This window comes from Dendrobates tinctorius, unplaced genomic scaffold, assembly GCF_039654945.1.
Source record: "Dendrobates tinctorius isolate UK_male_01 unplaced genomic scaffold, ASM3965494v1 ptg000126l, whole genome shotgun sequence".
NCBI lineage: Eukaryota > Metazoa > Chordata > Amphibia > Anura > Dendrobatidae > Dendrobates > Dendrobates tinctorius.
In genome coordinates, this window is record NW_027361794.1 from 19,756,583 (window position 1) to 19,771,697 (window position 15,115).

General features: G+C 49.7%; 3 protein-coding genes across 3 annotated transcripts in view; all 3 read right to left on the minus strand.

Moving 5' to 3' along the window:
- LOC141047065 (uncharacterized) overlaps positions 1-15,115 on the minus strand; it is a 570,550-nt gene that overhangs the window by 473,700 nt on the left and 81,735 nt on the right. The window lies entirely within an intron of this gene.
- LOC141047075 (uncharacterized) overlaps positions 1-15,115 on the minus strand; it is a 94,297-nt gene that overhangs the window by 58,600 nt on the left and 20,582 nt on the right. The gene's annotated exons all lie outside the window — the stretch shown is intronic.
- The window catches only part of LOC141047070 (uncharacterized), a 99,387-nt gene that overhangs the window by 4,173 nt on the left and 80,099 nt on the right, over positions 1-15,115 (minus strand). The window contains exons 2-6 of the mRNA XM_073542005.1: positions 13,938-14,085; positions 13,629-13,808; positions 13,422-13,545; positions 13,241-13,338; positions 11,914-12,004 (exon numbers count right to left, since the gene is read on the minus strand). Coding sequence (XP_073398106.1) covers positions 11,914-12,004; positions 13,241-13,338; positions 13,422-13,545; positions 13,629-13,808; positions 13,938-14,033 — 589 coding nt within the window. The 5' untranslated portion in view covers positions 14,034-14,085. The remainder of the gene's footprint in view (positions 1-11,913; positions 12,005-13,240; positions 13,339-13,421; positions 13,546-13,628; positions 13,809-13,937; positions 14,086-15,115) is intronic.

Sequence of the window (15,115 nt, forward strand, 5' to 3'; positions counted from 1 at the left end):
ACTTCATTAATAAATTGTATGTATCACTGTAGAACCGCATGGATGCAGTCCTTCAAGCTCGTGGAAGTCACACAAAATATTAAATATGACTAATAGCACCACAACTTCATTCCCCAATGTTATGCAACATATTGTTGTATTTTAAGTTAATTATTTGTTTGAATATCACATTACTTTCTGTGGCCGACAAAACTTTTATCTTGCCAAAATCTGACCATTCTGTGTCTATTACATGATCGATATTTCTGCATTGATGGCATTTTATTTACTTTACTAAACCACATTTCGGAGTGTTTCAGCTTTCAAAAGGGTAATTTATACAACCAATCGATGACTTTAACGCCAGGTTATAAGCTTTTATTTACATAACATGGATAAGCGACATAACTTCTGTCAGGGAGTGTATAGTGAGAAGAATCCACTTAATTTGCGGTGTGTGTCTCCTGGAGCACAATCTGGGCACTATGTGTTGGGTAATAAAATGGCAAATGTGTAATTTTCACTCTCCAACATCCACTGCGTGTTAATTTCCAGAAAGTGACTGTGGAGTTAAAATATTCAGTCCTCCTATAGATTATAACCCTCAGTGAATTCATTTATAACATGGAATCACTTTATGGTGATTTCAACTATTCTGGGTTTCTGTAATTTAGTTATATTAGGCCTTCGGCATATGGTGTGTCCAATCTCATCTGGGATCTGTTCCTGCTGTCCAGCTGGAGTAATCTGATCCCTACTTCAGCCAATTGGAAAGTACCACACCCTACTAAAGCTCAAAGCATATGGCCGGAATCTGCCAGATACAGCGCTGTTCTCCTCTGGTTCAGTCCGGTGCTCAGCTCCCGGCTTGTGTATTTGTTTCCTGTTGTGACCGTGGCCCATTTACTGACTACTCTTGTGTCTTCGGATTCTGTATTCTGTCCTTCTGGCTCTGACCCAGCTAGCTGACTATTCTTCTTACCACCTAACACCACAGAATAGCAGGTAACGCCATGGTCCAAGCCTAGGGGTCCCTCTGTAAGTCCAGATCCGTGTAAGAGTGTTAAAGGGCGATGTGCAAGGCAATCCTTGGGATATGGAAAGCAGAGAAGATAGAGCCAAACATGTTCATGGTGGACATCTTTTGAGCTGTCAGGTGACCACGAACAGAGCTCCCAATACATTGTGTCTGCAAACTATTCCAGCTAGATCTGCATTCAAATAGCTAAATGGCGCTCCTTCCCTTCTGAACACCGCCATGTGCCCAGACAGTAGTGTACAACCATATATAGGGTATTGTGCGAAGCTGGAAAATAATTTGTAAGATCCATTTGTTTTCTATTTTCCTTTGTGAATAATTCCAAAGTTATCACCACATAAAGTGACACACGTCAGATTTTAAAAATGGGGCCTGATTAGCAACACAAAACTGGCTGCAGGAAGAGGTTAAATCAGAGTAAACTACTGTAGTTGAAAACTGTGACTATAGACAATAACATCTACTGAAATGATCAAACTCAACAGTCTTCATCTATATATATATATATATATATATATATATATATATATATATATATATATAATCGTCCTATCATGTCTGTCTGTCTGTCTGTAACCGAAATCCCATGTCGCTGATTGGTGGAGCCCGGCCAGCTGCGACCAATCAGCGACGCAGGATCTCCGTGACAGACAAATACTGTATGGTAATATGTACTGCGCCATACTTACATACTTACCTCACCGGGAGGAGCGTTGCCGCGGCGCTTCTCTTCTTCCAGTGACCAGGGCAGGAGTGCGCGTGAGAATCGCGCATGCGCATAACGCTATCCGGCGCCATTTGCCGGACAGCGCGGTATGGGCATGCGCTACTCCGGCACCAGTGCCACACTCCTCCACCAGCCTCCCACAGAACGGGACAGCACTGGACTACAGGAAAGATGGGTGAGTATAAATGTTTTTTTTTTTTTGTGTGTGCAGTTTCTTAGGGGTGAGGGGGACCAAGCATACCAGGAAAGGGGGGTGAGGGGATCATGCATACCAGGAAAGGGGGATGAGGGGGACCATGCATAACAGGAAAGGGGGGGTGAGGGGACCATGCATACCAGGATGGGGGGTGAGAGGACCATGCACACCAGGAAAGGGGGGTGAGGGGAACCATGCATAACAGGAAAGGGGGGTGACAGGACCATGCATACCAGGATAAGGGGGTGAGAGAACCATACATAACAGGAAAGGGGGGTGACAGGACCATGCATACCAGGATAAGGGGGTGAGAGAACCATGCATAACAGGAAAGGGGGTTGACAGGACCATGCATACCAAGAAAGGGGGTGAGGGTAACCATGCATAGCAGGATTGGGGGGGACCATGCATACCAGAAAAAGGGCTGAGGGGGAACATGCATACCAGGAAAGGGGGGTGACGTGACCATGCAAACCAGGAAAGGGGGGTGAGGGAACCTTGCATATCAGGAAAGGGGGGTGAGGGGGACCATGCATACCAGGAAAGGGGGGTGAGGGGGACCATGCATACCAGGAAAAGGGGGTGAGGGGGACCATGCATACCAGGAAAAAGGGTGAGGGGGACCATGCATACCAGGAAAGGGGGGTGAGGGGGACCATGCATACCAGGATAGGGGGGTGAGGGGACCATGCATACCAGGAAAAGGGGGTGAGGGGGACCATGCATACCAGGAAAAAGGGTGAGGGGGACCATGCATATCAGGAAAGGGGGGTGAGGGGGACCATGCATACCAGGAAAGGGGGGTGAGGAGAACCATGCATACCAGGAAAGGGGGGTGAGGAGGACCATGCATACCAGGAAAGGGGGGTGAGGAGGACCATGCATACCAAGAAAGGGGGGTGAGAGGGACCATGCATACCAGGAAAGGGGGGTGAGGGGGACCATGCATACCAGGATAGAGGGGTGAGGGGACCATGCATACCAGGATAGGGGGAAGAGGGGACCATGCATACCAGGATTGGGAGGTGAGGGGACCATGCATACCAGGAAAGGGGGGTTAGGGTAACCATGCATACCAGGAAAGGGGGGTGAGAGGACCATGCATACCAGGATGGGGGTGAGGACCATGCATAACATGAAAGGGGGGTGAGGGGGACCATGCATACCAGGAAAGGGGGGTGAGGGGGATCATGCATAACAGGAAAAGGGGAGTGATGTGACCATGCATACCAGGAAAGGGGGGTGATAGTAACCATGCATACCAGGATTTGGGGGGTGAGGGTAACCATGCATACCAGGAAAGGGTATCAGGATTGGGGGTGAGAGGACCATGCGTACCAGGATTGTGGGTGCTTTATTGCATTATTATTAAATCTTCATATAGAAACTACATACATATTCTAGAATACCCGATGCGTTAGAATCGGGCCACCATCTAGTCAGTAATAAATGAGTAACTAGTTGTGAAACCTCTCTGGGGTAATTAGAGTATGGGGCCCGGTGACTTTACAATCTAAACTATCGTAAAGTCCAATATTTTCTGTCAGATGAGTTTGAAGAAGAAATATTAGGCATTTAAAGAGAACTGTGTATAACAGTGCAGAGATGAGATGCCTTAACGGGAACCTGTCAGTAGGATTGTGCACAGTAACCTACAAACACTGTCAGGTCGGCGCCGTTATACTGATTACAATCATATCTTGGTTGATGAAATCCATCTTGTGGTTGTTGTTTAATCTGTATTTGTTGTTTTCAGAGATTCTCATGCTTCAGGGCGGGGCTGTGGTGATTCTGTGGGCGGAGCTTTATGTGGTGCTCTGATTACATATGCATTTGTATTGGCTTATGACAGGTCACTGATCCCTCAGTGACCTGCCCCTCATTTTTACATAATGCATATAATAGCATTGATATTACTGTTGATAACGGCTATAATATTGTGGGGGACCATGCATACCATGAGCTTAGAAAAAAATTAAGAGATAGATGCTACTGGACAGGCGCCACCGATGTCATTTTGTTGGATGTAATTTTTCTTTCTAAGCCTCACAATAGACCCAATATTACAGGCATGATCAACTATAATATCAATGCTATTATATGCATGTAAAAATGGGGGGCAGGTCACTGAGGGATCAGTGACCTGTCATAAGCCAATACGATGAATATGTAATTAGAGCACCACATAAAGTCCCGCCCACAGCCCCGCCCCAGAGCACGAGAATCTCACTAACTGAAAACTACAAATAAAGATTAAACAATAACCGCAAGATGGATTTCATCAACCAAGGTATCTGTTAGGCGTCGGGTTCCTGCCACTGCACAGCAGGTATCCAGAGCCTTGCACCCAGCGGTCTCCCATTCTTCTTCGGTCGCAGTGGAGCCTGCTCAGCAGATTCGTCGGTCCCGGTGCTCTGCCCAGGCCAACTCCGTGGGTTTGCTTGCTGCTGCCACCTCTGGCACAGCTATGACAATGCATGCTGCTCAGCAGCGAGATTCTCCAGGGACTAAGTCCTCATGTCAGGCCACTGAGCATGCCCATGGAGTGATCTCCCAGTGCACATGCTCGCCTCAGTGCACGTGCTCCATAGCCAGCATCTACAGCGGAGCTCGCGGCAGCGACGCCGCGCGTTCAGTGGGCCTAGAAGGACCCTAACCCTGTGTCCTTGGGGCAGAGTTCTGTGGCTGTACACTGTGCGCTTTTTTGGCCGAGCTCTGTGAGTTAACAGGCTCCGGCATCTACTTTCAGTGGTGGTGCGGCTCTTTGCAGTAACAGAGTTCGTCCTGTTCACATTGGGTGATGTAACCTGCGTGTGACTGGTTTCACACCGCTTAATTCTTCCGCCATTACTTAGCAGCAGTGTACCACCTCTGCACGGTGGACCCCAGGGCTGCGAACGCGCCTACTATTATTTTACAATTTGGTGCGTTCCGCCAGCCCTAACATTATACTAGTGCCAGGGTCTGGCTAGTAATGGCGGATGAACAGCGACTGCTGCAGTACATCCGGCAGCTGCAGGGCATGTTGGTGGCTCTCGAGCGTTCAGCCTCAGCTGCGGATTTTACTGCGGTCGCTGTTCAGTAAGCCACCGAGGCTGTCTCCCGTGTGACCACAGCCATCCCTGCCCCGACTTTGTCCCGCCTCCCGAGAAGTTCTCGGGTGATAGTGCTTCTTGTAGGGGTTTCGTAAGCCAGTGCTCTATACAGCTGGAGCTGCTGGCCACACGATTCCCCTCTGAGCAGCCTAAAGTGGGATTTATTATTTCCCTCTTGTCGGGCAGGGCTTTGGAGTGGGCCACACCGCTGTGGGAGCGTGGTGATCATGTGGTGCAGAGTGTCTCGCGGTTCTTGGACACTCTGAAGCAGGTCTTCCTGGGGCCATGAGTCACCCATGACACCGCGCTCCGGCTGCTGGCATTATCACAGGGCTCGTCCATGGTCAGCCACTTTGCCATCCAGTTCCGGACCCTGGCCTCAGAGTTAGAGTGGCCAGATAAGGTCCTCATTCCGGCATTTTGGAGAGGTTTGGCTGGCCATGTGAAGGACGCTCTGGCCACCAGGGAGATTCCCACTACAATGGAGGAGCTTATCACTGTCTCCACCCGTATTGATCTTCGCTTCGCCGAGCGAAGGTTGGAGCGGGCCCAGTGTAGGCTGAGGTTTAGGTTGGCACCTAGCTTTGCTAAACCTCTGGAATCTTCCGATCGGGCATCCGAGCATCAGGGGGCTTCCCGTGAGAGATCCAGGCCCCAGTCCGCTAGAGCTTCTGTGAGCTGTCATGTTTGCCGGCAGTCCGGTCACCTTGCCAACCGGTGCCCACAGCAGCTGGGAGAACGCTCGCGCCTAGTGGCCGTAGGAGGCGGCGCAATAGAATCAGCGGCTTTTTCCTCCAAGCTGTCCTTTAAGGGGACACTTGAGGTTGATTCTTCCACTCTGGCAGTGGAGGTTTGCGTGGATTCCGGGGCAGAGGGCAATTTTATGTCGTCAGCCTTTGCTCAACGGCACGCAATACCTCTAGTTATGATGTCTACACCAGTCACTGTCAGAGTGGTGAACGGTGCCACTCTACCCTCACAGATAACCCACCAGACCGCCCCCTTGTTACTCTCAGTGGCTCCATCTCATCAGCAGACGATATCCCTCCTCGTCATGCCCGAGGGTATTGACCAGGTACTTCTAGGGGTCCCCTGGTTGCGGTACCACTCCCCCCATATAGAGTGGTCCTCAGGGAGGATTATTGGGTGGAGTAAATCATGTGAGGGTAGATGTCTGAGGGAGTGCGTTCAGGTTGCCTCCACCGAGGTTCCCGCAGATCTCTCCTCGCTCCCCAAACACTATCGACAGTATGAGGACGTGTTCTCCAAAAAGGCGGCGGAGACCCTTCCACCGCATCGCCCCTATGACTATCCTATTGACCTCTTGCCTGGTGCTGAGCCTCCCCGGGGTCGAGTCTATCCCCTATCTCTCCCAGAGACAGAGGCCATGTCTCAATACATCAGGGAGAATCTGGCAAGAGGATTCATTAGGAAGTCAGTGTCACCAGCGGGGGCAGGATTATTCTTCATTCAGAAGAAGAGTGGGGAACTACGTCCTTGCATTGATTGCAGGGGTCTTAATGCCATCACCGTTAAGAATAAGTATCCTCTGCCCCTGATATCAGAGCTGTTTGATAGGCTACGGGGAGTGAGAGTGTTTACCAAACTTGATCTGCGGGGGGCTTACAACCTGATTCGCATCCGTGATGGGGACGAATGGAAGATGGCATTTAACACCAGGGATGGGTACTATGAATACCTGGTGATGCCCTTTGGCCTCTGTAATGCCCCGGCTGTCTTCCAAGACTTTGTGAACGATATCTTCCGGGATATGCTTACCACCTCGGTTGTAGTCTATCTGGATGATATTCTCATCTACTCACCGGATATTGACTCCCACCGGAGAGATGTTTGCAAAGTTTTCGATCTGCGGGCAAACTCCCTCTATGCCAAGTTGGAGAAGTGTGTGTTTGAGCAGGAGTCCTTGCCTTTCCTGGGCTATATCATCTCCGTCCGGGGGTTGGCCAAGGATCCTGCCAAGCTACAGGCAGTGATGGATTGGCAAGAACCTCATTCTCTCAAAGCGGTGCAGAGCTTTATGGGGTTCATAAATTACTATCGCCAATTCATCCCCCACTTCTCGACTTTGGTAGCACCCTTGGTAGCCCTCACCAAGAAGGGTGCAAACCCCAAGTTGTGGTCGGAACCGGTCTCCAAGGCCTTCTAATCCATCAAGTCCCATTTCGCTAGCGCTCCCATTCTTCATCGCCCCGATGTAGATAAGCCCTTCATTCTGGAAGAGGATGCCTCTTCCGTCGGTGCTGGAGTGGTCCTGTTTCAGAAGGACACGCAAGGTCGGAAGCATCCATGCTTCTTTCTCTCCAAGACCTTCACACCGGTGGAGAGGAATTATGCCATCGGGGACAGGGAGTTGCTAGCGATGAAGTTGGCCTTCTCGGAGTGGAGACACCTCCTGGAGGGGGCTCGCCATCCTTTCCAGGTGTTAACCGATCACAAAAACTTAGTGTATTTACAAACAGCCGAGCGGCTACTGTAAATTTTCGCCAGGCCAGATGGTCTTTGTTCTTTTCCCGGTCCCACTTCACCTTCCATTTTCTTTCCGGGGGAGAAGGACGTCCGGGCCGATGCTCTCTCCCGCTCCATGGTGTCATCGGAGGAAGAGGAGGAGGAGCCTTGGCTGATCGTCCCATCCAAGAGCCTGAGGACAGTGGCTCCGGTTGCCCTTGAGTCAGTACCTCCGGGCAAGACATTTCCCCCTGCCCGTCTGCGACCGGAGGTCCTCTCTTGGGCTCATTCGTCCAGAGTGAGTGGACATTTCAGGATAAAACGGACCTCTGAGCTTCAGGCGAGGACGTACTGGTGGCCGCATATGGCCCGTGACGTCAGGGACTATATTCAGGCGTGCGTCTCTTACGCCCAGAATAGGTCCTCTCGGCAGCGGCCCGCTGGGCTTCTTTTTCCTCTGCCAGTAGCGGGCAGGCCCTGGGAGATGGTCGGTATGGATTTTGTGGTGGGGCTACCCAAGTCCAGTGGTAGCACGGTCATTTGGGTTGTCACCGACCATTTCTCTAAGATTGTGCACCTGGTACCTCTCTCCCGGTTACCTTCTGCACGGGGCCTGGCAGTGTTGTTCATTAAGCACGTTTTCCACCTGCATGGCATGCCGGACAAGATTGTCAGTGACAGGGGTCCTCAGTTTGCGTCCCGGTTTTGGAGAGAGCTTTGTTCCCTGCTCAGCATTGAGCTGAATCTCTCCTCGGCCTATCATCCCAAGATGAACGGGTTGGTAGAGAGAGCCAACCAAACCCTGATCACATATCTTCGATATTTTGTCTCGGCCAGGCAGGACGACTGGGCATCCTTGCTGCCGTGGGCAGAGTTCGCTTTGAACAATGCTGTGGCCGACTCCACCGGTCAGACCCCATTCCTCCTAAATTACGGCCAGCATCCGCACGTCCCTGTGCCCATGCCCGTGTCATCCACTGACTCCAGGGTGGCAGACTGGGCGGTGGAGGCACGCGACATTTGGGATCGCACCCAGGATGTTATCCGGGCTTCCAAGGAGAGAATGAGGACCTCCACTGATGCACACCGGCGCCCTGCTCCGACTTTTGCCCCTGGCGACTTGGTGTGGCTCTCCGCCCGAAACATCAGGCTGCGGGTAGAGTCCGCTAAGTTCGCACCACGCTACATTGGCCCCTTCAAGGTCCTCGAGCAGATCAGCTCTGTGGTCTACCATCTGGCTCTTCCACCACACTTGGCTATCTCTGATACATTCCACATGTCCCTCCTTAAGCCTGTTCACTTGTCCCGGTTCTCCGAGTCATCTGCCGGGACATCAGACTTGTCTTCAGACGAGTTTGAGGTCAATGCCATCGTGGGATGCAAGGTGATGCGGGGCAAAAATTTTTTGGGTGGATTGGAAGGGTCATGGTCCAGAGGCTCGGACCTGTGGAGAACATCCACGCTCCGCTCCTCATTGCAGCGTTTGAGCGTAGCGAGGCTCAGAGGGGAGGGGGCCCTAGGAGGGGGGGTAATGTTAGGCGTCGGGTTCCTGCCACTGCACAGCAGGAATCCAGAGCCTTGCACCCAGCGGTCTCCCATTCTTCTTCGGCCGCAGTGGAGCCTGCTCAGCAGATTCGTCGGTCCCGGCGCTCTGCCCAGGCCAACTCCGTGGGTTTGCTTGCTGCTGCCACCTCTGGCACAGCTATGACAATGCATGCTGCTCAGCAGCGAGATTCTCCAGGGACTAAGTCCTCATGTCGGGCCACTGAGCATGCCCGTGGAGTGATCTCCCATTGGAGATCGAGAGTCACGTGCTCAGGTCCTGCTCGTGTTCGGATTGGCCCATCCGAGAAGCCAGGAATGTCCCGGACGTCCGTGGCTATAAAAGGTTTGCATGGCCGCTCGCCCATGCGCTAGTATAGACTGTATTTACAGACTATGTGGAGTGAGTGATGTATGCACGTATGAATGTCTCTGGTGAATGACTCATTAAGAAACCCCTACCCTTGGTACGCATGTGTTGTGCAGCCTAGCCTGCTAGCGCCCAGGCTTAGGCGTAGGTAGGTCTGAGGTTGAGTCAGGCATCTGGCCTCACCAGGGACTCGGCACGACTCAGTGCACGTGCTCCATAGCCAGCGTCTATAGCGGCGCTCACGGCAGCGACGCCGCGCGTTCAGTGGGCCTAGAAGGATTCTAACCCCGTGTCCTTGGGGTAGAGTTCTGTGGCCTTACACTGGGTGCTCTTTTGGCCAAGCTCTGCGAGTTAACAGGCTTCGGCATCTACTTTCAGCGGTGGTGCGGCTCTGTGCAGTAACAGAGTTCGCCCTGTTCACATTTGGTGACATAACCCGCGTGTGACTGGTTTCACACCGCTTAATTCTTCCTCCATTACTTAGCAGCAGTGTACCACCTCTGCACGGTGGACCCCGGGCTGCGAACGCACCTACTATTATTTTATAATTTGGTTTGTTCCGCCAGCCCTAACAGTATCATTGCAATCAGTATAATGGCGCTGACCTGACAGTGTCAGTAGGTTACGGTGCACAATCCTGCTGACAGGTTCACTATAAAATTAGATCTTAAGCATTTGGAAGAGGCAATGGAGAGCTTTTTTTAAGGCTATCAGGGAGTTACAGACGCACATAAGTGAGCCAGGCCGATCCCACCATAATCAAACTATGATACAGAATGAACAGGTAAAAAAAGACTACATCTCCAACAATGTATGTACGAAGGGAGAACTCCAACAGTAAAGCGGAGTTGCATTCATTTATGGTGGATCATTGGAGCTACTATGAGTCATGACCAGAAGATTAGAGAAAATAATATTGGTCCCCATATCAGGAGAGATTGTGCAGTAATCTGAATTTCTTAGGATCAACAATAATGTAACATGACGTGGAGTGAATCCATGAATCCAGGGCTCGAGCCATGCCAACACATCTCCTGCTGGTGTGAATAAATGTATATTACAGCCATCAGCCACACACAGCTTAGAGATATATCATGGCACAGGTGTAATGGTTTTCCTGTAGTTTATCACAATCCTCCTTGAAATTAGTTAGTTTTAATACAAATTAAAAAGTCAGGATAAAGGGAAATTCTTGTTATTGTACAGAAATTCACACTTGGCCTCACTGCGCATTTAATGTCGATCATAAAAGGAAAGTCTGGCCAGAAAAACTGGACCTGGTCTTGTAGGGACCATATGAGCACATTCAGTAGCCCAGAAGGGAGAGAAGGTAGATTCATCCAATAAGATATCAGGGATCTAGGAAGCCAGCAGCATTACCCTCCGCTTTCTCTTACAGACCCATCATAATACTTTTCTTCAAGAGATTTTCTAACTCATCAGCACATTCTACATACGCTGTCATTTGGCTTTGTAGTTTACAGATCTGGGCAGGTAACGGTCATCATCTTCTAATCACAGGAAGTAGGTGGATCCTCCTGGTTGTAAGTTCTATAGAAAAGGGCTTTCAATGCAGAAAGTCATTTGAATAGTTTTGGAAGGAGGAGAATGTTGTGTTCTGGAGTCAAAATGGTGATCATGTAGGGGGTGGACTGACCTATGGACCTGTCTGATAATGAGAGAAATGTAAAGAGATGTTGTATACAATGCTCTATTCTGACTTGTATGTATATTGTGTGGGACAACAGCTAGAATTAGTAAAAGATGGTGTAGTACAGGGTATTGGCCACAAGATGGTGACAGAGCAGTGAGAAAAGGACTCAACAGCAAGCCTAAGGCTAGAGAAACCACATAGTCATGCTGGGCGGAGTTACGGGATTGAGAAGGGGATTTCCAGAAAGAGGAGATATAAGGAAGGAGAGTCCCAGGGGAAGGGCAGACACCCAGGAGGAATAGAGAAGCGGGAAGAGCTCAGGAGAGGACAGAGGAAGGAGAAGCTCAGGAAAGACAGAAGAGAAAGACGGTGATTCGGAGAAAGAGGTAGCCCTGAGAGGAGAGCTGCAGGACGGGACGGCAGTGACTAACGGAGGTCTTGGGTACAGGACGGCTGGACACCGAAGAGTGAGTAGGTGTTGCAGCACACAGACTCGGACGGGGGAAGCGCTGTGGCCGAGGGCCCTAACAGCAGCCACAGTGAAGGAACACATGGGTCTTCTCGAACAGAAGTTGAAGGAAGGTGACAGGTACCCAGGCCAGGGAGCAGAAGCTGTTGTGTCTGCTGTGGATGTCAAGAGGACATTCAAAGTTTGGACCTGATTGAACAGATTTCTGTGTCTGTCTCCCGTCTGTTCCGCAGCCGAAAAGGACCACCCCCCCAGTTGGCACACGTACTACAATCACACGATTGTGATACGGCCGGACTACACCACCGATAAAGCAGCCACAGTTGGTGATTGGGAAGAATCTGTGACTTCTCTGAATTTAGTGGTTACTACTCACCTGGGAAGTCATATGTAGGAATCTCCTCTTTACACTGCTCATCACCCCACACATATGTCCCTGTAGTATTAATATGGGTCAGATCTTCACTCTGAAACAAATATTGTAAAAGTCACAGATGGAGAAGTCACATCTATGATCAGCTCTAATCCTGCCAACTCCATCGTTCCCATTACACAAGTATCTATAATATAATGGTGGGAGCGTCACTCTTTTTGAAGCCTCTATAGTCTGCGCCTGCGCAGTGCAGATTGACGCTCCAAGCGTTATATTATAGAATCATCTCTGGCGCCATCATGGTGGTGTGGTTCACGGGGAACTCCCCAATGACGTCAGTGACCCACACCCCTCAGGCGCCGGAAGCGATGCCCGTCCGCACTCGCATCGGACAAAATATAATGACACGTCACTCCTCAAAATATGGTGGTGCCTGGATAAAGGTAGCCAGTCCTTAATCAATGTAAAAAATTAATCCGGCACTCAAAAGATCAATGCTGATAATTAATATTTTATTTTATTTCAGAGGGCATAATCCAAAAAACATGACGTTTTCGGTCTATTCATTGACCTTCATCAGACGGTTTAAGATTGAAGCCCATAAGGAGAGAAATCATGGGAGAATCATGAGCAGGTCATAGGAGACAATCTGGTGCAGAAGCGCTGTGCAGTAACGGGTGGGAGCCGGTGAAAAATACGAGAGTGCATTTTTCACCGGCTCCCACCTGTTACTGCACAGCGCTTAATTTTTTGCACTCGCATCGGAGACCTGCACATTAGTGTCTACACTGACCTGTCAGGGTTTCTGTCAGTTGCCGGGGGTGGCGCGGTGCCAGGCTCCGGAGCACGGGTGCGCGCAGCCTGTCAGGTAGACTGTGCGCAGGGCCTGTGTCTCCACTGCACATGATATGGATGAGGGGGCCATGCATACCATTATAGGGAAGAGGGGGCATGCATACCATGATATGGATGAGGGGTAGCATGCATACAGGATAGGGATGAGGGGGCCATGCATACCATTATAGGGATGAGGAGGGCATGCATACCAGGATAGGGATGAGGGCTCCCATGCATGCCATTATAGGGATGAGGGGGCCATGCATACAGGACAAGGTTGAGGGGACCATGCATACCATTATAGGGATGAGGGGGGCATGCATACCAGGATGGGAGACCATATAACAATAAAAATGTTCCCCACCCGGGCGTAGAACGGGTTCATAGCTAGTAAAACATATAATACTGGTGGATAACACAAGACTAAGCACAAGACCTTCACAAACGTCTACATATCATAGGGGAGATCTCATGACACCTTCTCTCCATCTACCTGATGATGCTGAGGAACATAGGGATCTTCTTGTTTAAAGTCGTGTGGAAGAAGAGGACGGGGACATCTCTCTGGTGTTGTCCTCTTACTGGATAGAACTGTAGGAAACACATACAGGGACTGAATTCATTCTTCACATACAGATAATTATAGGCCGTGTGTATTTAGTCCTGTCTATTACCTGGTGATGTGAGGGGCTGGGGAACCTCCATCATGATGTCCTTAATCAGATATTTGTGTCCTTCTAAATACTCCCACTCCTCCATGGAGAAATAGACAGCGAAATCCTGACACCTTATAGGAACCTGACACATACAATGATACCGTCATCCCCTCGATCCCTTCATAGCATTACTGTATAATGTCCCAGCATTCCCAGCAGTGTCACCTCTCCAGTCAGCAGCTCAATCATCTTGTAGGTGAGTTCTAGGATCTTCTGGTCATTGATGTCCTCATGTATCAGGGGGTGAGGAGGAGGCTCCGTGAATGGGCTCAGGGATCTTCCCCATCCCTCAGACACAGGGTCCTGACAGCGCTCACTAGAGGTCTTCTTCACTACTGTGTAATCCTGGTTATGGAGAGACACATTAATAAATCTCACTACAGACATCTCCAGAGTCCTCACCTCTCCAGTTCTGTCCATCTGTTATTCCCATAGATAAGAATGATGTAATGTGACGTCATCAGAATCTCTCACCTCTCCAGTAAGCTGGAAGAGGATCTCTAGGGTGAGGTGTAATATCCTCTCCGCCATCTTGTCTCTGTCCATATCCATCTTTGATGGATAAATCATAAAAATTCTTATATAGAAGATCGTCACTGGGAGGATCCGATATTGTAGAGACCTGAATGAGAAGAAGATGTAACATCATAAAAATCCTGTGTAATAATACAATTACTGGAGATAATAAGGGAAACATATGAGGAGATTTATTATTTTACAGTATTTAGTTTCCTTCTTTACATCTACTAATAAAACCTATATATTTAGGCCACAGACAACAAGCAGTTTCTTCCTCGGAGTCGGCAGCTGAATACGTTTCTCATAGACTCATCTTCCATAACGCTAATTCTCGTCTCATTTACCGACACTGGAATCGGCATTAGCAATACTGCAGGAGATATTCATTACATGTGACATTATTATTATTATTTATTTATAAAGCACCATTGGTTTCATGGTGCTGTACATGAGAAGGGGTAACATACAAAGAACAGATATCACTTACAGTAAACAAACTAACAATCACAGACTGATATAGAGGGGAGAGAGGACCGTGCCCTTTCGGGCTTATATTCTTACAGGATGGTGGGGAAGGAGACAGTAGGTTGGGGGGTTGCAGCAGCTCCAGTGATGGTGAGGCGGTAGCTCCAGTAGTGGTGAGGGGGCAGTGGGGGATCATTGCAGGCTGTAGGCTTTCCTAAAGAGATGGGTTTTCAGGTTACGTCTGAAGGATCTGATTGTGGTTGATAGTCGGCCGTGTTGGGGCAAAGAATTCCAGGGGATGGGGCTATTCGGGAGAAGTCATGGAGGCGGTTGGGTGAGGAGCGAATAAGTGTGGAGGAGAGAAGGAGGTCTTGGGAGGACCAGAGATTACGTGAGGGAAGGTATCGGGAGATTAGTTCAGAGACATGGGGGGAGACAGGTTATAGATGGCCTTGTAGGTCAGTATTGTCATGATACCGATGCTGCTGGACCTGCACTTCTGGGGTTAATGTTTTGATCTCAGTGCAGACTCTTACCTGCACACGTGGGGCTTATTATTGTGGCCTTTCATTGGTTCTGGGAAAGCTTCTTATAGCCTCAGGAAGCTCCCATCCCCGTCAGTTATACTTTCGCCTTTGGCAGAGTTGTGTTGACCCCTGAGTGTGTTT